The sequence below is a fragment of the Ochotona curzoniae genome, unplaced genomic scaffold (assembly GCF_017591425.1).
Source record: "Ochotona curzoniae isolate NIBS_2020 unplaced genomic scaffold, NIBS_Ocur_1.0 contig_1071, whole genome shotgun sequence".
NCBI lineage: Eukaryota > Metazoa > Chordata > Mammalia > Lagomorpha > Ochotonidae > Ochotona > Ochotona curzoniae.
In genome coordinates, this window is record NW_024464939.1 from 22,261,579 (window position 1) to 22,286,400 (window position 24,822).

The 24,822-nt window shown below is 44.8% G+C and overlaps 2 protein-coding genes across 3 annotated transcripts in view; both read left to right on the forward strand.

The window, feature by feature from the left end:
- PPP1R42 (protein phosphatase 1 regulatory subunit 42) overlaps positions 1–2,269 on the forward strand; it is a 48,412-nt gene extending 46,143 nt beyond the window's left edge. The window contains exon 9 of one of the 2 annotated variants that reach the window (XM_040995751.1): positions 1,940–2,269. In XM_040995751.1, coding sequence (XP_040851685.1) covers positions 1,940–2,045 — 106 coding nt within the window. In that variant the 3' untranslated portion in view covers positions 2,046–2,269. The remainder of the gene's footprint in view (positions 1–1,939) is intronic. The other variant, XM_040995759.1, reaches the window with a different exon arrangement.
- Positions 2,270–4,034: 1,765 nt separating this feature from the next.
- TCF24 (transcription factor 24) lies at positions 4,035–10,641 on the forward strand. The gene is made up of 2 exons (XM_040995771.1): positions 4,035–4,424; positions 10,527–10,641. Exons 1-2 carry the CDS (start codon positions 4,035–4,037, stop codon positions 10,638–10,640), a joined length of 504 nt encoding a protein of 167 aa, XP_040851705.1. The 3' UTR covers position 10,641.
- The last annotated feature ends 14,181 nt before the right edge of the window (positions 10,642–24,822 follow it).

Below are 24,822 nucleotides of genomic sequence, written 5' to 3' on the forward strand. Positions count from 1 at the left end.
ATTGGCTCCGTAGTTTGAGATACAGTTACTGCATCTAGTAGTCCCACGCCTAGGTATTTCCCCAAGGGAAAGTAAAAGCCACAATTACCAAAGCCTGTTTCCAGGCAGCTATAAGTGTCCCTTTTTAATCATGAAAACCTAAAAACAACTCTAAAGTTATTTTAACTGGGGAACAAATAAATGATAGTAATCTATATAATTGAATACTACTCACTAATAAAAAGTTATGAACCAGTAATATATGCAATATGATTGGATCTCAAAAACAGTATGCTAAGTGAAACAAGCCAGACTCAAAAAGTCTATATGACACCTGTATGTTTCTATTTGTATGATATTATGGGGAGGCAGAATCATAGATAGAAAACAGATCAGTATTTGCCAGGGACTAGGGTGGGAGATAGGGCGGACCACAAGAGAGTCTAGGGGACCAGGGAAATGTTCTCTAGTTTTATTATGGTGAACTGTCTATGTTTATCAAATCTTGCTGAATTGTACATACAACAGGGTGGATTTAAATGTAGATTATATCAATGTAAACAGTGAGGAAATGGTTAAAAGTGAAAACTAATATTTTGTATTCACATAAAACATTTTTATAGATCATAAATTTTATTTTCTTCAATATACATGTGATTGTTTTTGAACTAAAAGAACAAACTTAAGTTAATATTGAAAATTTATTTGCCACATTTAGAAAAAAAAAAAGATATAAGGATAATTTTAAGACCTGTACCACATTACTAAAATAAAGTTTACAGCACCTGATTAAACAATAAAGAACTGGGCCCGGTGTGGTAGCCTAGTGGTTAAAGTGCTCACCTTGCATGTGCCAGGATCCCACGCGGGTACTAGTCATCCTGGCTGCTCCACTTCCTTCCAGCTCCCTTTGTGACCTGGGAAAACAGTAGACCTGGAAGAAGCTCCTGGCTCCTGGCTTCGGATCAGCTCTGCTCTGGCCACTGCAGCCACGCGGGAAGTGAACCAGCAGATGGAAGATCTTTCTCTCTGCCTCGCCTTCTCTCTGTAAATCTTTCAATAAAAATAAATAAATCTTAAAAAAATTAAGAACTACAAATCTGATATGCTATTAAAATATCATTGACCTGTAAATAGGGGTGCTGTTGATTGCAAATTAGCAAATACTCTACAAATGTTAATATAACATAATAATGATTAAAATAATATAATGTAATATGTTAATTTACTTGACCTGAATCCTCTTTCACTTACTGCCTATATGACCTTGGATAAGTGACCTGTAACCCTTTGACCTTTATTAATTGTAAAATGTAAAATTCTTGTAGAGATCTTGTTTAAACAGAACAACAAAAAAAATGCCTGTAAAGTACTTAGCATATACAAAGTGCCAAATAGGTAGCAACTGTTGCTATTTACTTACAAAATGTTGGAAACTTTTTTTTTTGTATGTTTCAGTTGAACTGAAAGATACAATTGTTTATGAATTGGGACTACTGCCAATCATCACGAGAGCTTAGGACAGGCTCTTGGGCATAGCCGCAGGCAGGGTGGGCAGTGGGGTGAGGGCTAGCCCCCAGGGCTTGGTCCTGGGACAGCACTGCCTTCTCTCTCACGTGGGAAGCAACACAGCTGTCCCCTCTTGGGCCACTGTCAGCACTGAGGAGCCGCCTCTGCCAGTTACAGGAGACAGCACGCTCAGGGACTGCCCTTGTCTCACCCCAGCCCTCGTCCACCTTCTCTCCGATATTCTTATTTCTGTAATTCCCCAAGTCATAGATGCCGCTCAATCTTCCCTTGCCCCGAGAGGAAAATCTTTATTTCTGCTTCCCTTAAAATCAGAGAAGATTTACATGTCTTGGGTAATGATCGTGAGCCTTTATAGTTACTCTATTCTGGAAACATTTGCTATTTTTTTATTCTTTCATATTTAATATTTTTTTTCTCTTTATAAATACAGGAATCTCTCTTTGAAGGAGTCTGAAGGCGTGATAACAAAGCAAGATGTACCTCAGCCTCTCGATAACTCGAAAGAAAAAGAAAACATGCTTACGGAAGACAAGTAAACTCAACCTCGAGTGGCCTCATTAAAAGAAAAAAAAAAAATCCAGGACGAGGGAGCACGTTTTGAGAGTTTGTAGTTTTATGGAGTCTCATTGCTTAAGCAAAAAGCTTTAAGTTATTTGATTTGCTTCTTTATAAAAACTGAAGCATTGCTTTCTCAAGGAACTATTCGCTTTATTACTCATTACGTAGAATTTACCGAGAAAATAAAAACTATGCCTTCTCCGCAGAAGTCCGGGCGGTGCGTGCGCCTGTTTTTAAAGAGTAGCTCTAATTACAGCTGTTGGCTGGGAACCAAGAGGAAAACCCGAGGGTCACGGGGATTCACGAACACGCAGCCCCCAGTGCTTTTTGAACACGTACTTCCAAATCCGGGCCCGCCGCCTGCTCCCTGCTCCGGGGTCCATCCCGGTTAGAGAGCGATCAGAAAGCTCGGCGAGCGGGCGAGCGTGTGAGCGGCACTTCGCAGCGGGCACCTGCGTCTCAGCCCCAAGGAGATGGAGTTCCCTGGTCTTCGACCTGCACATTGCTCCGGCGTGTCCTGAGCCGCGGCCTCGGGACGCGCCACGCGGGGCTCCCGCACCCCAGCGCCTCCCCGGACCCGCTCCCGCCCAGCACCGCCCCAAGCCCACAGGGTCAAAGCCGGGAAAGAAATCTACTTTCTGGAACACAAAGGCAAGGGCTTCGGGGGGAGTCCAGCCAGGGTGGTTAGCACAGAGCGATCTGGAACCTTCCTAAGGAAATGGGGCGTGGGGGGCATTCGCGCTCTGGAACAAAGTGCAGACAACTGGAAGCCGGCTCCTGAGGACGGGGTGTCCCCGGCTCTAAGGAAGGGACACAGCGAGAAACATTTACCTTGTGGTAGCAGGAATAGCTAGCGTATCGGATGTGGCACTTGACATTTCCTCACAGAAAAATGAGGAAATTTACGCTCAGTTTAACGGCGTCGGACAGGAGTCGGACGGGACAGCCCACGGGACCGAGGGAGACTGGGCCGGAGGCTCGGACCACAGCTTAGCATCCACCCAAGGCTTCAGGCCCAGACTCCCAGGCCCACGCCCGCCGCCCACCCTGCGGGGAGCCCACGCGTGGCCTCCGCTTGCAGCCCCTCACGGAAGGTACGACACCCAGGGCCACTGAGCGCGAGGCCCGGCGGACACCCGGCCCCGCCCCCGGACGCCCGGCCCCGCCCACCCACGGCCCCGCCCCGGACGCCAGGCCCCGCCCCCGGGCGGTTTGATTAATGACCCTCGGACCGCCGCCCCCGGCGAGAGCCCCTCTCGGTGGGCGCGGACCTCCGCGCGACCTGCCGTCGTGGCTCCAAGCCTATGCCAAGGCAGGAAGGCACCCGCATAAAAGGCGCAGCCAGCGGCGGCTGAGAGCGGCCGTCCACTTGGACTGTGGCTGCAGGAGGATGGAGTGCCCGGTGCGGTCCTGACCAGGCAGACCCAGCCCGACGGTTTGCACGGTGGGACGCAGCTCTGCGCGGCCGCTCCAGAGAAAGGTGAGAGACGCAGTCCGGTCCGCGCCGCGCGGCTTCTGGGCTGCAGGAGGCGGCGGGTGCCTTGGTCCGAGGTGAGGCCAAGGAGCCCCGCTCGCCCAGCGCGCACACACAGACACACACAGACACACACACACACACGCCGCCACCACCACCCCGGTCCCCTCTGCGCTCCGCCTGTGGCTGCAGCGCTGTCGGGATGTCATCTCCGAAACGCGAACCCTTGCAGCGCTTCCGAGCTCTGACTTCCCGAGCGGAGCAGTGCTTGTGCGTAAAGAGCTGGGGATGGCCCTGCGTCCTCTCTCCGTCCTTCTAGGGCGCCCAGCGACTCTGGGACGCAGGAAGGCGTCGGGGAACGCCGGGGGGCGCGTGGGGCGGCCGGGGCAGCGCGGGGGACCCAGGGGGCTGCATTCCCGCGCCAGCCCGCCGCTGCCCCGGGCCTCACCGCGCCTTCGCTCACTTTGCAGCGCGCGCGGGCCTGGAAGGGGCCATGGAGCGCGGCCGCCCGGCGGGCAGCTCCCTGAGCGCCGACGCCCAGCCCGTGCCTCCGGCCGCCGAGCCCGGGGACCCGAGCCCGGGGCGGACTGGGCTGGGGTCCGCCGGTCCCGGAGGCGGCGTGCGCTCGGGGGGCGGCCGGCCGGCGGCGGCCAACGCGGCGCGGGAGCGCAGCCGGGTGCAGACCCTGCGGCACGCCTTCCTGGAGCTGCAGCGCACACTGCCGTCGGTGCCGCCCGACACCAAGCTGTCCAAGCTGGACGTGCTGCTGCTGGCCACCACCTACATCGCGCACCTCACCCGCAGCCTGCAGGACGACGCTGACTCGCCGGCCGACCCCGGGCTGGGCGCCTTGCGTGGCGATGGTTACTTGCACCCGGTCAAGGTAAGCGGGCTGGACGCGACGCTGCGGGGAGGTGGCAGCGGCCTGAGCGGGGCTTGTTGGCGCGTCCAGGTGTCCACTCTAGTTCCTCCCTCTGGCTGAGTCGGGGGAAAAAACGGGGAGCGCCACCCGGGCTGCCGATGGCAAGGAGTTACTCCCTAACCGATCGCAGATAATAGAGTATGCTGGAATGTACTGTGGATTGCAGTTTCACTCTGACCCCTTGTAGGTTGCACGCCGCTCCAGGATTTGTGTACCTCCCAGTGTGAGAAATGAAGGGTTTGATTCCTCTTCCTCATGATTTTTGATATCTGACTTACGTTTATGACCCTTTGAGTGTTATTACGTGTTTTGAATTTATATGATCACATATCCCTTATAGTTTTTGAGATGTTTGAAAGATTTCACAAATTTTAGATTAATAGAATTATCTGACCCTAAAGTTTTCCTTGAAAAATACTATAAATGTTTTGATGGAATTAGAGCAAATGAGACTTCTGCACATTCAGTAAGTTGAATTTCAGTCCTTTGAAAAAAAGGGTGTGGTTAGATTGTACAGACTAGACAGCTACCAAGAAACATTAGGGGGAAAGCTAGAGTAAAATGTTTCCATGTGCCGTTTGTGTGTATGTGGACTGAATTGATTCAAATTCTGTGAACTTCGAAATCAGTCAAGAGAATTAATTTTCCATAGTTGTCTTACGTATAAATTCGAATGCTCCTGGTTTTCACTTCGTACGGTGTTCATGATGGTGACCTTTTACCTGAATTGCAGCGTTAAGTCTCCGTATCATCCTTTTCTTCTAGATTTGTTTTGAAGCCTTGCATTATCCGCTTTCTAGTCAAAGGTATTACTTTCTCTGATTTACAGTAAACTTTGATTTTCAAATATTTGTTTCCACTATTCTAAAGCATTGCATCCCTCTCATTCCCTCTCCCCCCCCCCTCTCTCTCTTTCTCACACACACATGCATACATTAATACATTCGCAAATCCTTAGGGCTTAGTCATAAGTTTATCAATGTTCAGGAAATTATGAGCTAATGAAACGCGGTGGAGCACACCCACTGGCATTATCAGAGCGTATAATTCTGTGGTGAGGCTTTGAAATGTTCACAAATGTAATCAACGTGATGACAGACTGAAGCCATTTCAAATACTACATATAAATGTGAAATATAGTTTATTTATAATATAACGGGCTCCATCCTGTTTGGGAGTTTTATAACAAAATCTCAGATAAAAAGTCTCTCCCTATAATTTAGGTGTTTTGTATTAGGGTGTGCATTAGGTAGCTATTTAAATGTGTCATTAATGTTAGACACCTTTTGACTTGACATTTGAAATATTCTCTTAAAAATGTTAAGCAGATCATAATACAAAAAGTAACTGCTGGGCCCGGCGCGGTGGCGCAAGTGGTTAAGGTCCTCGCCTAGCACGCCCGGGATCCCATATGGGCGCTGGTTCTAATCCCGGCAGCCCCGCTTCCCTTCCAGCTCCCTGCCTGTGGCCCGGGAAAGCAGCAGAGGACGGCCCAAAGCTTTGGGACCCTGCACCCATGTGGGAGACCCGGATTAGGCTCCTGGCTTCGGATCGGCATAGTATCGACCCGTTGCACTCACTTGGGGAGTGAATCATCAGACGGAAGATCTTCCTCTCTGTCTCTCCTCTCTGTATATCCGCCTTTCCAATTAAAAAATAATAAAAATAAATCTTTAAAAAAAAAAGTAACTGCTGATTGCCTGATAGGACATATAATTCAGAATCAAAGTCAGATTTTTCACCTTAGCTTCTTCCAATGATTTTTTTTTAACAGGAGTAATGTTAAAAGCGTCTTTTTCTTGTAACAATAAGCACAGCGAACATTATTTTTTGCACTTGATTTATTTAGCATTTATTTTTGCCAACAAAACTATCTTCAGAAAAATGAGATCTCAGTTGTCCCAATCAATTATTTTAATTTTTGTCTAGAGGTGCAAAATCAAGATAATTTCTTCAGTGGTTGATGCTAGTGGCTTCTCATTTTAAAGTCAAGCTTTGGAGTTCTATGATGGGACAAAGCATTGTTTTAGGAGAGGGAATACACTTCTGGGTCAGTCTTAGCTTCCTGCTCAAACGCACATATCGTAGAGTTGAGGACAGAGATACCAATCACAGTTTTTATAAGAGAATGTTATATTTGCTATAGAAGAGCTATAACTATGTAGAGGAAAGAGATTTTATGCACACAATCAAAACTGGCTATTACAGTATTTTAAAGATTACTACCAAAATGTATAATTACTAAGACTATTTTTGGTTAAAGAGGAATACGAATTTCTGAGTGTTTGTACTATTTTATTGAAGGTTCATTACAAATTTTTGTAGCCCTTAACAAAAAGTGTCCCGAGCTTCTCTGCCTTACAATCTAGTGTTTGTTGGTAAGCCATTCTGTGGATCAAATATCTCTTAACAAATATTTCAAGGATACAAGACTGAGTTTTGCATTATCTGCCCTTTTTTTTTTTATCAGTACTGTTAGCACAGTGATGTTGTGTATTAAGAGTATCTCTAGGGCCTGGCGCAGTAGCTTAGTGGCTAAAGTCCTCACCTTGCATGCGCCAGGATTCCATATGGGCGCCAGTTCATGTCCTAGCTGATTCGCTTCCCATCCAGCTCCCTGCTTGTGGCCTGGGAAGCAGTCGAGGACGGCCCAAAGCTTTGGGACCCTGCAACTGTGTGGGAGACCCAGTGGAGCTTCCTGGCTCCTGGCTTTAGATCAGCTCAGCTCTGGCTGTTGCAGCCACTTGGGGAGGGAAATAGTGGATGGAAGATCTTCCTCTCTGCTTCTCCTCTTCTCTCTGTAAATCTGACTTTCCAATAAAAATAAATAAATCTTTTTAAAAAGAGTAATTTTAATTAAACTGGAGGATTTAGAAGACTAGGATCCTATAAATACAGCCTGAGGCTGCCGTTTTTCTTTTTTATCTGTTCCCAGAACAATGAGTTCATCAGCACCTAGTGGTAACAGAAGTTTTGCGCTTCTGCAAAATAACAGGAGTGTGTCTCAAACCTTTTCCTCCTCAGCAGAATAGCACAAACGTCGTTATCGATTGTACATCCCTTAAGAATCATTGTCCACAATGTATTTTTTAAAAATCAATGCAGGGTTTTGTGATTTGGAGATCACTTAACTACACCAAAGGTTCATGTTTAACGTCTTTGGTCTAAAGTTTAGCTCTGGTTAATCCTGGGTTTTCTAGATTCTTCAAAGCTTAATGAAACTACATGGTTTCAAATATACCTTGTTAGGGAAAGTGGTGTTCATGATTGTAGCAATCTGTACGTTGCTAAGACAGACCACTGGAGAGGGAAATATAAATGAGTTAGCTGACTTTTTCTAGCATCAGCAACCTAAGCAACATTTAATTTACATTACAATTTGTCTCTTGGAATTATGTGTCTGCATTATTTTAAATCTCTCAAAATCATTGTAAGCATTTTGGAAAGTGAAGGATGCAAAATTCTCTTAATTTTTTATTTTATTTTTAATATTGCTTACATAGTTGAGAGGAATACATGCCCCTGTGGGCCACCGATTAGGGTGGGGATGGTTAGGTATAGAGGAAGGAGGGGAGGGTAAATGTTTCAGTTCTTTTTTTGTTTTTCCTTTTTCTTCTGTGTCTGCAGGTGGGGAAGGGAGTGGGGCCGCTCCTTACTGTCAAACTCCATCAGCACCCAGGGATTGGGGGAGGATGGTCATTTGATGATACCCTAGGGACCCTGATGTGGGGAAGAATGTTCCGAGGTGTTACTTGGGTAGTTTTGATAGTTCTGAGATGTTGTCGACTCTGTTGCTCTGGAGTTGAGAAAATCTGTGCAAGGTCTATTGGCTGGCCAAATGCAACTTAGTTCATCTGCGGGACAAGGAACAAGTTGCATAGCTTGCTCAGGAAAGTGGGACACCAGATTATTAAACAGGAAAAGTCATTTTATTAAATCAATGAGGGAAAAGGTAAAAATTCACCTGCACATGTTTAGGTTTACTTCATTAATTCTTTGTATTCTAACAGGGACTTAAAGCTTAGGTATCTTTATTTATCTCCCTGCTAGATGGAATGATTTAGAGCAATTAGCACAATATGTCCCAGATAGCACACAGGAGAAACACCAGGGGGGCAGTTGGTAATACTTTGATTTTATTTGTATTCAAATGTGTTTACTTCATGCAATTTTCAAATCGCATTTGAAATAAAAGCTGACATTTTTATGCTTTTGAACATGGTGCAAGAGTCTCAAAGGCCAAAAGAGCTGTTTTCTAACAGCCCCAGAAGTCTTGCTCTTGACCTTGGTTGTTTCCACCCCACACTGTCTGTTTTTGGTCTGCTCAGGCTGCTGTATACCCAGACTGCCTGTCTTCAACAACAGTAGTGCATTTACCCAGCGTCTGGAGGCTGTGAGACCCAAGCAATTTCCTCAAGTCCCTCCCCAAATCCCCAGCACGTCTCGGGTTAGTGTTCAACATACGTGTTTAGGAGGACACGTGTAGTCCCTAACACCACAGTACTGGTTTCTTTGCATACAGGAAGAAACAAGTCTGATTTCACAAAGCCTATTCTGACATGTCAGAAGACCCTCGGGGCAGTTTCTAAAACACCACCATCTCCAACTCTGCAGACTAGGACATCTTGGACTATTTAAGAACGCACTTTTCATTTTTTTGTAAAGTGGATTTGTAAGAATGAGCAGCTCAGTTTCATCTCTGACTCAGCTCCTTGCTAATGGCTTTAGGAAAAAAAAAAAAAACAAAAGACGGCCCAAGTATTTGGGCCCCTGCCACTCATGTGGGAGACCCAGATGACGACACTCCCAACTCTTGGCTTCAACTCAGCTCAGCCCTGGCTGTTGAGGCCATCTGGGGAGTTAACCAGCAAACGGAAGATCTCTCTCTCTCTCTCTGTGTAACTCAAATGAACAAATCTTCAAAACAAACCCATATCAAATATAATATCCCCTATAATTTGTAAGCAAAATGTAGGAGTAGACCATTTTAAATTCCCAAGTACAAATTTTATCTGCGTTTAAAGTATAACACAGAATAATCTGAATATAAGACTCTTTTTAAAAAGATACATTTTTTATTTTTATTGGAAAGGCAGATATACTAAGAGGAGACAGCAAACTGTCCACTGGTTCACTCCCCAAGTGGCCATAATGTCTAGAGCTGACCCATCTGAAATCAGGAGCCCGAATCCTCTTCAGGGTCTCCCACGCAGGTGCAGGGTCCCAAAGCTTTGGGGCGTCCTCGACTGCTTTCCCAGGCCACAAGCAGGGAGCTAGATGGGAAGCAGGGCTGCTGGAATTAGTACTGGCACCCATATGGGATCCCAGCATACACAAGGATAGGACTTAGCTGCTAGGCTACCATACCGGGCCCTGAATGTAAGATTCTTAAATAATTTGAACAACATGGGGACAAATTTGCTTAGCACATTTGGAGACACAATAGTATGTTCTGCTGGCTGCCACAGAACAGAAACTCTCAGGTAATATCATATGCCCACATCTTATGCTTTAGAGTTGTGTTTGCATTTGGATTTTAAATTTAAGTGAAAATGTGCTCAGAAATACAATGAGGAGGGCCCAGCTCGGTAGCCTAGTGGCTAAAGACCTTGTCTTGCATGTGCTGGGATCCGATATGGGCACCAGTTCATGTCCTGGCTGCTCTGCTTCCAATCCAGCTCCCTGTTTGTGGCCTGGGAAAGCAGTCGAGGACGGCGCAGAGCCTTGGGACCTTGCACCTGTGTAGGAGACCTAGAAGCAGCTCCTGGCTCCTGGCTTTAGATCAGCTCAGCTGTGGCTGTTGCAGCCAGTTAAAGTGAACCAGAGGATGAAAGATCTTTTTTTACCTCCTTCTCTCTGTAAATCTGACTTCCAATAAAAATAAATAAATCTTAAAAAACAAAAAGCAAACAAAAAAGAAATACAATGAGGGTTGAGATTCATCCAGCTGGGATCTGACTTTACTGCTTCTAGGTGTGACTGGTTGTCATAGGGCCTTTTAGGTAACACGTGTACCTCTATTTGTACTGACTTTGTGATTCTTATTTACATATTCTTTTTCAGAAATGGCCCATGCGATCAAGATTATACATTGGTGCTACTGGTCAATTCCTGAAGAATTCTGTCCCTGGAGAAAAGGCCAGTCACAGTGACTCTCCCACCAACGCGCAGCCTTAGCATCAGCCTGGGGAGGCACGGGGCGGGGCTGGTGGAGGAGCACGTGTTCTTAAATGTTATGAAATAACTCTATATTTATTACATCAACCATAACAAGCACCATATCTGAAAGTTTAAATCTGAACCTGCATTTTAAACACGCACAGTGTATTTATTCATTGTGAGAGTCACTGCTGTATTGTGCAAGAGAAATTATTAGGAACAAAGATGTAAAAGTGAACAATTGTGTATATATGTGTGTGTTATATGTCCTAAGAGTACACATTATTGGCAGTGTATTTATTAAAAACAAAAGCTTGCATCTATCAATGCATCAATTTTCCTAGTTTCAAAAAAAAAATCTGTGTCTGTAGTTTACAGTTCCATTTTTGTGATAAGCAGTTGTATTTACAGTTCTCCTATGAAGCCATTTCATTTGGAAGTTATGAGGACATTTATTTAGCTAAGTAAAATATTTGTGAAAAGATTAAAGTAATATAGAATGTGGTAACTTCCATCACTGCTTCTTTTTCCCTCTTAAAAAAACTTTCTTGGAGTATCAGAAATGATGTGCTTCATACGTTAGCACATGGCCACCTCCCTAGAGGTTTATTCAAGTGGTGGAAGACACTAGGAATTTCTGCACACAAGGGTGTCACAGGACGGCAGATGCATCTCAGTCTCCTCCTTGGTCCCTCCATCTCTGCTCCCCCTCCCTCAGCTCCTGGGGAGTAAACAGGTTCAGCTGCAACTGCCCTGAAGACAGTGGCACGTTCCGGGTTGGCAGGAGCCTCCGGTGAGTCCCCACAACCCCCCTCTCCAGCAGTGCTGCAGGCAGGCTCCTCCTTCCTTCACATGTGTTGTTCATCCACCTACATGACCACTGTGAAATGGAAGACACCCTGTATGGAATGGGAGTGCTGGCACTGATCTATACCGCGAAGGGTCTGCGGACACAGAATGACCATCCTGAGACAAATCAGCTGGAGCAGGGTCTTTTCAATCTGCCCCAGTAGGAGCCTCAGCTGGAGAAGCCCTGTCCAGGTTGGCTTCTCCCTGTCAAGGCAGTGGATGGACTGCCTCGGGGGTTTGGTTCTTCAATGGGAACCTAGGTGTCAGAACCTTGAAGTAGAGATTGTTGATTGGGACATCATGAATCCTAAAACCTTGGAGTAGAGGAGACACCTGAGAACAGCTCCAGCTGCACCTGCTGCTTTTCCCCTCCTCCCCTTAAACTTTACTGTTGCCCTTTCCAACTGTGAAGCTCATGGATTTCTTAATAGCCCATGGTTGTACGGCTGTGGGGTTCAATCCATGATAACTGAATAGATAAGGTATGTTAGCAGTCTAAGCTGAGTTACTATAGCAATAGAAGAGCCATTTTATTTTATTTTCATTTCTGTTTTCTTCCAGCTTTTGACAATGAAATGAGGTAAAAAAAAAAATCATTTGAAGGCAAAAGCTGGCATTCAGTTGATTCAAGTGAATACAATTGTTTAATTCATATGATAGGTTATTATGTTTTATTATTTCAATGTGAACATACTCCTTAAAATATGAGCAAAGCTTGTCCTTTAAGAGAAAATGCATATAATAAAAACTTTCTACATACCAATAGGTAGCAAAGTGCTTTTTATGTCCAGGGACTTGTGAATAAATTTGCCAACTCAATTGATATAAACAGATCTACAGAGCAAGATAACAATTGGATTCAACCACTCATTGGATGTTTTTCACATTAGAAAAGTTAAAAATTATCTTAATGAATGATATCAAAATTTCTTTAAAGCTATATTAACCTGTACTATAAGCAGTAGGTTTGAGAATGCGATTTGTTAGTGGCAGTCTGTTGCTATAATTTTTAAAGCATTAATTGGAGAAAAAGCTGACTTGATGAATTATTAGCTTTTCTAAATGATTCTGTTAAATAGATGGTAGAACTTTCCCTTTGATGGTATTACTTTTTGTTTCTTCTTGTCCAGTTACAAATGTTTTAATACCAAAGAAATGAATTACTTTCCTATATTTTCATAACGTTTTTATTAAATTGCTAAATATGCTAACAGCTTCTAGTAGGTTGGAAAGTCTTGAAAGTTGTATAGTTTACCCCAGAGTTTCAAAGGAGCATGCGGTTTCAATTAATGGTACATGAACAGGACAAAATAAAGCAATGACTTGAAAATTAACTTAGTCTGATAAACTTGTATCTGTGAATTTTTTCAAGATTTATTTATTTGAGAGGCTGGGCAGTAGAAAGACCCAAAAAGAGGGTTTTTCCATATACTAGTTCACTCCCCAGATGACCGTAACTGCCATGCCTGGGCCAGGCCAAAGGCCCAGGAGTCAGGAATATCTTTGAGGTCTCCTACTTTCGTGGCAGGGGACCAAACACTTGGAACCATCGTCCTTTACCTTCTCAGGCTTATCAGCAGGAAACAGATGGGAAACAAAGGAGCCAGGGCTCAGACTGTAACTAGTGTTGGGATATGGAATGCTGCTATAACCTGCTATCCCACAATTCTGGCCCCATCATTGGATATTTAACAGACACTGCCTTAGCTGTAAGCAACTGCCTAGATTGCCTTGTACCTGGGCAAATGTCACACTGCTGGGAGAAAAGCAGCCAACAGCTTGTAGGCATTCTGGCTGCTTAATGCCAAATTTATGTTAACTACACCAGTGTGCCAGCATAGTTGCTTTTTTTTTTTTAAAGATATGTAGGGAAGTTTACTCCAAGGCTCATGCCAGTCCCAGGCAGGGCCCCATGCTGTTGCAGCTGTTGCCACTACCAGCCCCTCCAGAAGACAGCCAGGGCCTGTGCCCACAGAGCAGGGGGTTGGGTGGGAGGAGAGACTGCAGATTACTGGCGATGGAGCTTGGGGATGTGAGGGAATGGAGGCCACCAAAGGAATACTTTACAGGTTTGGAATGACTTCTAGGAGCTTCCAAGAATCAGGCTACTGCACTCACAAGTAAACAAGGAAGCCAAGATCAAGTGTTTTAGAGGGGAAATCAGAGGGTATGTCTGGATCAGACCAATGTACCTGCCCATGTGGGAGACAAGGCCTGGGCTAAACAGCATCATCCACTGCCCACCAGTACACACAAAAGCTAGGACTACCCACCAGTGTGTTGGGGTAGTGGATGGGCCACACAAGGCTAGATCATAACACCAACCAGCACACTAGAGAACTAGGCCTGGGAGCTAATTCTGTAGGGGATATATGGGATCTCCCCTGTGGGTCTGCAATACCCACTGGTTTGCACAAGAGGTGGAAGTAGTTGCTGGCTAAGTTAGGCATGACCATATAACTCACTGACACTGGAACTGGGGTTGGGAGCAGGCAGGGCTGGCCCAGACTGTAGCACCCCTGGGCACACCTGAGAATTGGGTCTGGAGGTGAGCCGGACTGAAGCATACACCAGCACATGCAAAGACCAGACTGGGGGTGGACTAGGCCAGGCAGGGTCCTACCACTCACTGGTCCACATGAGAGCTGAGTCTGGGGGTGGGCCAGGGCTGTAACACCCACTGGTTAGAGGCAGAATGGGTGCAGGCTGGTCAGACAGGGCTGCAGTACCTGCTAGTGAATGCTCAAACTGAAATAGGCCATGTCAGGCTGAGCACAGTATCCAATGGTGCATATGAGATCAGGGCTGGGAGTTGGTCTGATAGGGTAACTTGGGAAGCTCCCCTATTAGGCCCCACTACTACTGCTGAACTGTGAGAGTTGAGGTTGGCAGCAGCCCAGACGAGGCTGGGCAACTGTACCCATTGACATACATGTGGGCCAAGTCTTAGTGTGAGAGCCAGGACAGGGTATAGGCTGGGCCAAGTTGAGTTGCAAAACCCACAGATTCATATGAGGGCTGGGTTAATCTGCAACATCCACTAGCATAAGCTGGCACTAGGGACAAGTCAGGAGGAGCACCCACCAGTGATGTGGCAAGGAGAGCCATGCTAGACTGGGCTACAGCACTATTGGCACATGTAAGATCCAGGACTGGGGGCAAGCCTGGTAAGGGAACTTCAGACACTCCCCTGATAAGCCACTGTTCCCACTGGTGAGTGTGACAGCTGGGGGTGAGGGAGGATAAGACTGAGCAGCCTGCAACACCAGTTGGGCTGCATTTGAGCTGGGTTTAGGTCAAGGCCAAGCTAGCCTAGGCCATTGCATCAACTCACATGTAAGAATCAAAATAAGTGTGGACCAGCCAGGCTTTGCTGTAGCATCTACTGATAAGTGCTGGGACTGGATGTAAGCAGTATCAGGCTGGACTATAGTACCCCCTCGAATACATGAGAACTGGGGCTGGGAATGGACCCAGGAGTGGAATTGTGGGCACTCTGCTGGCCTTCAGTTCCCACTGGTGAGCATGAGAGCCAGGGTTGTGGGTGGGCTGGGCTGGATAAGGTGACAGCATCCATCAACATATGTCTGGGGGTTGGTTGGGCTGAGCTAAGCTGCAGTACCTATGAGTATGTATGGCAACCAGATGAGATGCTGGACAGGCTGGACTATCTTCAGCCAGAACACTGCACATGCCAGAACACTCGGGAAAGAGGGTCGGGGCAGGCCAGGTGGGGGATACTGGAAGTTTTCTTGACTAGGTTGCAGTTCCTGCTAGTGTGCATATGGTGGGCTGGGTTAGCTAGGCTACAGCACCGATCAGCTTGCATGGGAGGTGGGGGTAAGGACAACACTGAGCAGGCAACTGTATCCACTGGAATGTGCATTCACTGGCATGTGCATAGAATGATGAGGGTGACATACTGAACCAAGTGCTGCATTAGCTGGATTACACAACAGTCAGGTTTGGGGTCACCCTAGGTGAGGTCTCTTGATGGACTCCCCAACTATACTGCTGGACTCAAACTCCAGACACAGGGAAAAATCACAGTATCCTGTGATTTGTGGTCCAACCTTGGAGTGAACGTATCAGGACTGGGCCTCATCAGTTATGATGCCCGTGCAGTGGACAGCATGCTGGGATGCACACAGGGGACATAATAGCCAGGTCATCTAGGCCAGCAGAGGACATTGAGTGCCATGTCAGTAGAAAGGAAAGTAGAACAGGGTGGACATCTCTCATGGTCAAGTTTTGGCAGCAAGCGTCTGGATCTGTGGATGCACTAAGATAGACAACAGACATTGGGAAGATTTTCTCAGCCCTAGTGCAGTGAAGCTAATGATGCCTGAGAACTATCAAACCATTTCAAGTAACACCCTCAGTATATTCTCCTCCATATTGAGGTCTCTAAGATGATATCAAATGACTGTCTCCCATTCCTGGGTGCTGAAGTACTTTGGAGTCATAGAGTACTCCCCCACCCCATCCCAAAGATACAAGAGAAAAAGGAAAAAATTGGAAACATTTGTCCCCACCCTCCTTCCTCCATACCTCACCCTTCCCTCCCTAATCAGTGCCCTGCATGGATATACATCCTTCTCAACTATCTAAAAAATATTTAAATAAAATCTAAAAATACACCAAAGGCACATTTGGAAATTTTTCTAGGGGCCCAGCGGCGTGGCCTAGCAGCTAAAGTCCTCGCCTTGAACGTGCCGAGATCCCGTATGGGCGCCGGTTCTAATCCCAGCAGCTCCACTTCCCATCCAGCTCCCTGTTTGTGGCCTGGGAAAGCAGTCGAGGACGGCCCAATGCTTTGGGATCCTGCACCCGTGTAGGATACCCGGAAGAAGTTCCTGGATCCTGGCTTCGGATCGGCATAGCACCAGCCATTGCGGTCACTTGGAAAGTGAATCATCAGATGGAAGATCTTCCTCTCTGTCTCTCCTCCTCTCTGTATGTCTGACTTTGTAATAAAAATAAATAAATCTTAAAAAAAAAAGAGAAAATTTTCTAGGAGATTAACATCTATTTGGTGTTAGCTTCTTCGGCATGTTGTTCATGAAGGAGTGTGTATAATCCCAGTTAGAACTGGGGAGGGTGTATACTGGGATTATAATGTTATCCCATAATCCCCAGGGGAAATCATCAAATTCTGTGCCCTCAGCTTTCCCAGTGATATAACACCTTTAAAGTTCCTTTGTAATGATCATTGTGGGGGCTGGGAAAATACTTTTTTTTTGGAAAGTATATCTACTTCTACATAGACTCAAATTTCTTCTTACAAAAATAAGATGCAGTTTAGTTTGTTATAGATCAGTAAAGCCATATTGAAAACAATGTATGTAAATACTTGTTTTAAAAAAAATAAACTTTAAAAAAGAGGAATAAAGAATTTTAAAAGGGGCAGTGAAGTAAAAAGTAAAGTCCAGTACTTGGAGATGGATGTTTGGGAAGCAGTGAAGCAGGGGTGTCTATTCCACAAATTATTTGGTATTAAAAAAAAGTGGTTCTGTATTTTGTAAGACTTTTTTCTTTTACCAGACTATTGCATTATGTAAAGTTACAGATAACCTGAAAGGTCCTTTCTGATCTATTCATGAAGACTTTATTTAAACTTAGAAGAATGTGTGCAGAGAAAATACATGTTGAATGCTCTTCTGAATTCACAGTAATTATTTTAGTTGAAATTGTTTCTTATTCAATAATTTATCTTCCTCTCAAAGGACCTCATTTCAATTTGTGAAAACAGCCTACCTGTTAACAATGGATTACAAAAAGTACTTGGGCTCTAGCAAGTTCATTTTTTTAGGAGACAGAAGACACCTCAGACAGTGGCCAACATGGTTCACTTAGGGCTGAGCTCATTAGCAACTTGCATCGAGGGATAGCAGGTAAAGCCACTGTCTACAATGCACCCCATATTGGTGCTGATTGGAGTCCCAGCTGCTTCACTTCCAATCCAGCTGCCTGCTAATGCACCTGGGAAAGCAGCAGAGAACGGCCCAAGTGCTTGGGGTGCTGCATATAAGGGAGACCTAGACGAAGCTCCTGGATTCTAGCTTTGGCCTCGCTTAGCCCTGGCCTTTGCAGCCATTTGGGAAGTTAATGAGCTGATGGAAGATCCCTTTTTCTTTCTTTATCTTTCCTCTCTGAAACTCTGCCTTTCAAGTAGGAAAAAAAAAAAAAGAAAGAAAAAAAGAATTACCTTCCTAATTGTGTTTGATGTCATGATAATACAAGTTTCTTGTTGTCTCTGTAAAACTGTATTATTACCCTTCCTAGGTAACAGAAGGAAGAAGGTAAAAGATTGTTAAAAAACATAGATTTTTTAGGAAATGGCTTATTCTAAATGTTTTTCCTTTTTTTCTAAATATTTATTTATTTTAGTTGGAAAGGAAGATCAGATTTAAGGAGAGGAGGCAACAGAGACACAATGATCTTCCATCTGCTGGTTCACTCCCCAAATGGCCCCAACAGCCAGAGCTGAGCTGATCCAAAGCCAGGAGCCCAGAGCTTCTTCCAGGTCTCCTGTGAAGGAACAGTGCTCCAAGGCTTTGGGACATCTTCTACTGCTTTCCCAGATCATTAGCAGGCAGCTGGATGGGAAGTAGAGCAGCAGCTACATGAATCAGCAACCACAAGGGATCCTGGCATTTGCAAGGAGAGGATTTAGCTGTTGAGCCATTGTGTCAGGTCCAATTTAAATGTTTTTTCTAACATGTCCACTACTATAATGTTACCATTCGTTTTACTTGAAAAATCTGTGAATTCTGATTCTTCAGCATTGGCATATTTCATCTTAATGTGCTGATAAATATATGGGTTTTAAAAACTCATTGGTAGGGGCCAAGTCCACACCTTAAACACACTGGGATCCCATATGGGTGGCAGTTCTAATCCCGGCAGGCCTGCTTCCCATCCAGCTCCCTGCCTGTTGCCTGGGAAAGCAGTCGAGGACAGCCCAAAGACTTGGGTCCCTGTACCCATGTGGGAGACCCAGAGGAAGATGCTCCTGGCTCCTGGCTTCATATTGGCTCAGCTCCGGCTGTTGCAACTACTTGGGGAGTGAACCATTGGATGGAAGATCTTCCTCTCTTTCTCTCTGTATATCTGCATTTCCAATAAAAATAAATAAATATTTTTTAAAAAATTCATTGGTGGAATATATGCTGTTCCTCTGATGACTTGCTCTTAGTAGCATACTATTGCTCTTCGTAAGGCACATACTTGATTTGAGTTGTTTTTATTACTCTACTATTCAGCTAAGATTCCAGATTTTTAAAAATAAACATGATTTTTAGTGCAACAGACACATAACACCATACCATCATTTTTATGTGTCTGTTGTACTGAAAGTCAAATGCCCTTTCAATTCTGTCGATTTGCTTTCAAGGTGTAGCCTGCAGGTGGCACAGATGGCCCTGCAGCACAGTGGGGAATGAGGGACATGAATATTCTTAGTCAACTGCATAAACTGGGGAGGATTTCCCTTCTTATGTTTACACAAGTCTTAGTTTCAAGGCATAAGAGAAGCCAGCTCAGTGAGAGGTACCTCAATCACTCAAATGTTTTCATTACAAATTATACCATAGCATTTAGCTGTCAGAAGCTTTTAAATTATAAACTAGAGAATAGTCCTAACTAGTAAGCTTAAAGATTATGTCAGCTCTCATTTCCTGGGCATGTGCTTATGAGTGAGGAAACCCACACATTCCCACCCCACAGGAGCGAGCAGCAAGCCCACAGGATGAACTTCAGCCTCCCAGTTCCATTTTCATGGCTGTCAGAAGCTGAGGAACACTTCAAATGATGTGAGGTTTAATAAAAAAATCAATTTTAAACACTTTTATTTTTAAACAAAATCTGAAATCAATTTCAAAATGTTTTAAGTGTACTGCTTAAGGTATGTTAGAAATTCTTCATGTGAGTGATTCCATCATGTTGAACACTTTTTTGTTTCAAAATTAACTTTTGTTGGCTGGAGTGCGGCACAGCAGAAAAAGTTGCTGCCTGTTATGCCAGCATCCCATATACGCACCAGTTTGGGTCCTAGATACTCCACTTCTCAGCCAACTTCCTGCTGATAGCCTAGAAAGCACTGGGGCATCTTTCAGTTCAAGTGGGAGATCTGGACGAAACTCCTGGCTCCTGGCAACAGCCTGGCCCAGTGCTGGCCACTGCAGCCATTGGGGAGTGAAACAGAAGATGAAAGAACTCTCCCTTGTCCCTCTCTCTTTGTAACTCTGACTTTCAAATAAGTAAATATTTTGAAACATTTCAAATTGAATAACATCTTTTTAAAAGTAGGGGACAGTCGGGAAACACTTGAATAGTGGTATGATGGACTTACAACTGACTGTTCATGTGGGACCACCCATTGCAATATTAGAGGGGAAATAAATTTGGGTGGAGAGAAACTTGTGGAGGGGGATGGGAAATCCCAGAGCCTATTGAACGGTATCATAAAACAATAATAATAATAATAATAATAATAATAATAATAAGTAGGGGACAAGGGTATTGTACTGTGGGTTAAACTGATACCTGTGACACTGGAATAGCTTATGGGCACTGGTTCAAGTCCCAGCTGCTCCACCTCTGATTTAGCTCCCTAGTAATGCACCTGCGAGGGCAACAGAAGATGAACTCGGTGTCCTTGGCCCTTGTTGTCTACACAGGAGACCTGGATGGAGTTCCAGGCTCCTGACTTTGGCCTGGCCTGGCTGTGGTATTTGTTTGGGGAGTGAATCAGTAGATGACAAATCTCTCCATATCTCTATGTAACTCTGCCTATAAATAAAGATTTTTTAAGAAAAAAGGTAGGATGTGGGAAGCTGTTTGGGGTTTTTTCTTCCAAGAGAGATCAATTCCAACTACTGATGTGATTCTATCATAGGAGACCACAGTCATGAGGGATGACTTCAGAACCGAAGAGAGCACAGATCTAAAGCTGTTAATGCTGGACTGCACCCCGCCTGAGGGATACAGAGGGTAGTGACTCTGCCATCATGCAGACGAAACCCTGGTGGCCCTATTATCCTCGCCTGCCAACAGTCAATGGTGTTCTCTTCCTCTCTCCCAAACAATGTAAACCAGGTTTAGGAAGGTGGGAGAGCAGAAACAGGAAGGGATGAAACAACAAATCGATGCTAGAAAGAGACCTAGATGCTGCTTCTTCGCAGGGGATGAGCGGGAGGATACCTTTGGGAGTTAATATCCTTAGTACATAAGTAGTAACTTACTAAGGAAGGAGAAGAATCATATGGGTCTTCAAAAAAAGTGGAAATCTGTATTAACAAAAACTGTATGAGTCTCAAAATTGCTTTTTACTAAAATAAACATAACTTTTAGTTTCATTTTTCCATAAATGTACCTTTGTGTGTTTTATGTAATAAGGATTCATTTATTTATTTGAAAGCAGAATTGCAGAGAGGCACACACATGTGCGTGCCTGCTGTTAGACTGCGTAGACCCCCGACATAGCTGCAATGGCCAGGGCTGGGACAGGCTGGCAGCAGGAGCCAGAACTGCATATAGGTTCCCCACACGCTGGCAGAAGACCAAGCACTTGGGCCATCTTCTGCTGCTTTCCTGTACACATTAGTACGGAATGGAACTGTGTCTGAAGTAGAGCACCGGAAACTCAAGCTGTGTGTGTTTGGGATGTTGGCATCATCAACAGGAGCCTACTAGGCGATAACACCAATCTTTGTCTGTTTTTATGGCTAAGCCACATGATTTTTCCTCATAACTGAGTCATAGAATGGACAGTTTTATCCCATTTATGTGGTGGAAATAGACTATGTACATCGACAGTTTGCAACCCAATGGCTCAGGATGGCATTTTGTTAAACCCTATGGTTTAGAGCACACCTAAAGGGTAGAGATCGTACTGAGGACCTCAGAGCCCTTTACAAATAGATTCCACAATGTCAGTCTGTGAGACCAGCCCGGCCAGCTAGTGCATTCAGATCCAACCCTAGACTGGATGCTTCAAGCCCCTGAGTTTATATCCTCCAGTTTAATTAGAGTTAATGTTTTGTTGCTTTTATTTATGAATCATTAATTGCTCCACAGTGTTTTTAAAATATTATGGTAGGCAGTGTTCACTGCTTACTATATTATCTTAGGAATTGCTTTCAGCTGCTAAGAAAGACCTGGCTATAGTGGTTTGAATAAATTAAGACTATTTGCTCATGTGAAAGAAATCCCTAAGTAGGCAGCCAAGACTGGTCAAGTGGCTTCATAGAGTTATTGGGGTCAAAGACTTCCATTTAGTTCACACTGGTCAGAGTTGGGTTATCAGTCATTCCCAGATATCTGATGAGGCAGGTTCATCAGTCTGGATTTAGCTGAGTATTTACATTAGCGTAGCTCAAAAAGGAAAAAAAAAGGCTTATAGGTTATTACTGACTTACAGAATCATGAAATAAATAAAACTACTCTGGATTGGATTTTTCTAAAAGAAAATTATTTATTCACTTGAAAGGCAGAGTTATAGAGAAAGAGTGAGAGAGGGAAAGACAAAGAAAGATACCTTCCATCCACTGGTTCACCTTCCATTCACTGGTTCACAATGGCCAGGGTGGGGCTGGTCCAGACCCAAAGCCAAGAGCCTCTTCCTGGTCTCCCATACAGGTGTAGGGGCCCAAGCACTTGGGCTGCTTTCATTGATCTCCCAGGTGCATTAAGAGGGAGCTGGTTCAAAAGTAGTACAGCCAGGACTCCAATGGGCTCCTATATGGGATGCTAGTGCCACAGGCGGTGGCTTTACCTGCTATGCCAGAGTACAACCCCCTGGATTGGATTTAAAGGAGCACTTTTCAAGGTCATTCCTTGACACTGGGCTGTCAAGACAGCTGATACATCAACATTATCTGGACTCTGCTGATCAAAGGGTGAACTGCCCCTTTGTGGCTTACTCCTGAGGCATACCATCTTTGCTATAATAGTGATAGTTTATTTTCTGTGTTACAGTAATTGGGCCTAAATATGTCCAGACAGCTGGCTAGCAATTATTTCTGCATTCTATGGACTAAATATTCCCTACCAAATCCACTTGTTGAAATCCTGCAATACTATCATCACCCCCAGAGTGATGGTATTGGGAGGTGGAGGCTGTTACAGGTAATTAGTTATTGAAGCTGAGGCATTGATGGGATTAATGTTCTTATAAAAATAACACAGGAGGGCTTGTGCTCAAACATACTCCCCTCCTTCCACTTCCCTTACTCTTTTCCCTATCTCATTCATGTGAGGCTACAATGAAAAAATCGTGTAAATCACAAATCAGTCTCTCATCAGATACCATATCTGCTGACACCTTGACTTTTCAGTCCTCATGAACTTGAGAAATAAACTTACGTTGTGTATGCCACACAATCTCTGTTTTTTTGATATAGCAGTCCAAACATGAAGACTAGGTATGGCTGATGGTGTTTCCATAACAGATCAGCATTTAAATTGGCGGACTGACTAAGGTTTATGACTCTGCTCAGAGGGAAGACACAATCAATCTATTGTGGACCTAAATAGAGCAAGACAAAGAAGGTTAAATTGACCCTCTGCCTGACCACTTGAGAAATCATTCATTTTGTTCTGCCCTTAACATTCAGGTTCTCAGACCTACAGACCCAGACAAGAGCCTGCCTCATCAGCCCTCTGGAAACACCACCAACTTTCCTGGATCTTTACCTTGCACACAAAAGACCACGGGATTTCTAAGCCTCTATAGTCATTGTGAATTAAAGCCTTACCATAAATGTCCTTTTTTTTTTTTTTTAAATTTATTGTATTTTGTTTACTGTTGGCTCTGCTTCTCGGGGAACTTTGACTCATATAATTGGCAAAATGGATGTCTTTAATCAGCTTCTATACCTGCATAACTTGATTTATGATTCAGGTCTTGCATAAGTGCATTTGATAGGCAGGGCCTAACTTGTATCCAGTAGCCTAGCCACAAGAGTCTGGAAATATATATAATACTTAGCTTCCCAGCTGTGAGATACACAAAAACTGATTAAAGTTGGCTAGAATACCTGTTGATTTTTTAAAATTTATTTTACTTTTATTGGAACGATATACAGAAAGGAGGAGAAACAAAGAAGAAGATCTTCTGTCTAATGATTCACTCTCCAAGTGGCTATAAAAGGCCAGAGCCGAGTCAATCCAAAGCCAGGAACCCGGAGCCTCTCCTGGGTCTCTAGTGCTGGCGCAAGGACCCAAAACCGTCCTTGACTGATTTCCAGGCCACAACCAGGGAGCTGGATGGGAAGCAGGACTGCAAGGACATGAATCAGCACCAATATGGGATCCTGGCATTTGTAAGGCAAGGACTTTAACCAATTATGGGGTCTAGCAGGTGGGACCCAGTGGGAGATCCTTAAGTCACTGGCAACTTAAATTGAAAGGTACTTCTTGGGCCTGGCACGGTGGCGCAGTGGTTAAGGTCCTTGCCTTGCACGCCTGGGATCCCATATGGGTGCCGGTTCTATCCCGGCAGCCCCACTTCCCTTCCAGCTCCCTGCCTGTGGCCTGGGAAAGCAGTCGAGGACGGCCCAAAGCTTTGGGAGCCTGCACCCGCGTGGGAGACCCAGAAGAGGCTCCTGGCTTCGGATCAGCATAGTTTTGGCCGTTGCGCTCACTTGGGGAGTGAATCATCAGACGGAAGATCTTCCTCTCTGTCTCTCCTCTCTGTATATCTGCCTTTCCAATGAAAAAATAATAAAAATAAATCTTAAAAAAAAAAAAAAGAAAGGTACTTCTCATGGGAGGATTGTTACAAAAACCTAACTTGGGAACAATTTACTCTCTTGATTCACTGCATGTGCCATTCCTTTCCACCTTGCTATTCATTGCTGTCACAGAGGTCAAACAAAGAAAGCTGCCTTATCTTCAACCTGGCCTCTAAAACTGAGAGAAAAGTGAACCTTTTCTCTTGATTTAGTTAGTTGTCTCTGGTATTTCATTGTAGTAGCAGAAGGCTATTTAATACAAAAAGCAACAGGAATGTCTGCAGAAATCAACTCCAGGAACCCATTCTATCTGTGATGAAGTATGAAGTAGATAGACACTTAAGAATGCAATTCTAATGCCTGGTGTGGTAGCCTAGTAGCTAAAGTCCTTTCCTTGCACGTGCTGGGATCCATATGGGCAACGGTTCATGTCCCAGAGGCCCCAATTTCCCATCTAGTTACCTGTTTGTGGCCTGGAAGGATGTTGAGAATGGCCCAAAGCCTTGGGATCCTGCACCCATGTGGGAGACCCGGAAGAAGCTCCTGGCTCCTGGCTTCGGATTGGCTCAGTTCCAGCAGTTGCAGCACCTGGGGAGGGAATCAGCAGATGGAAG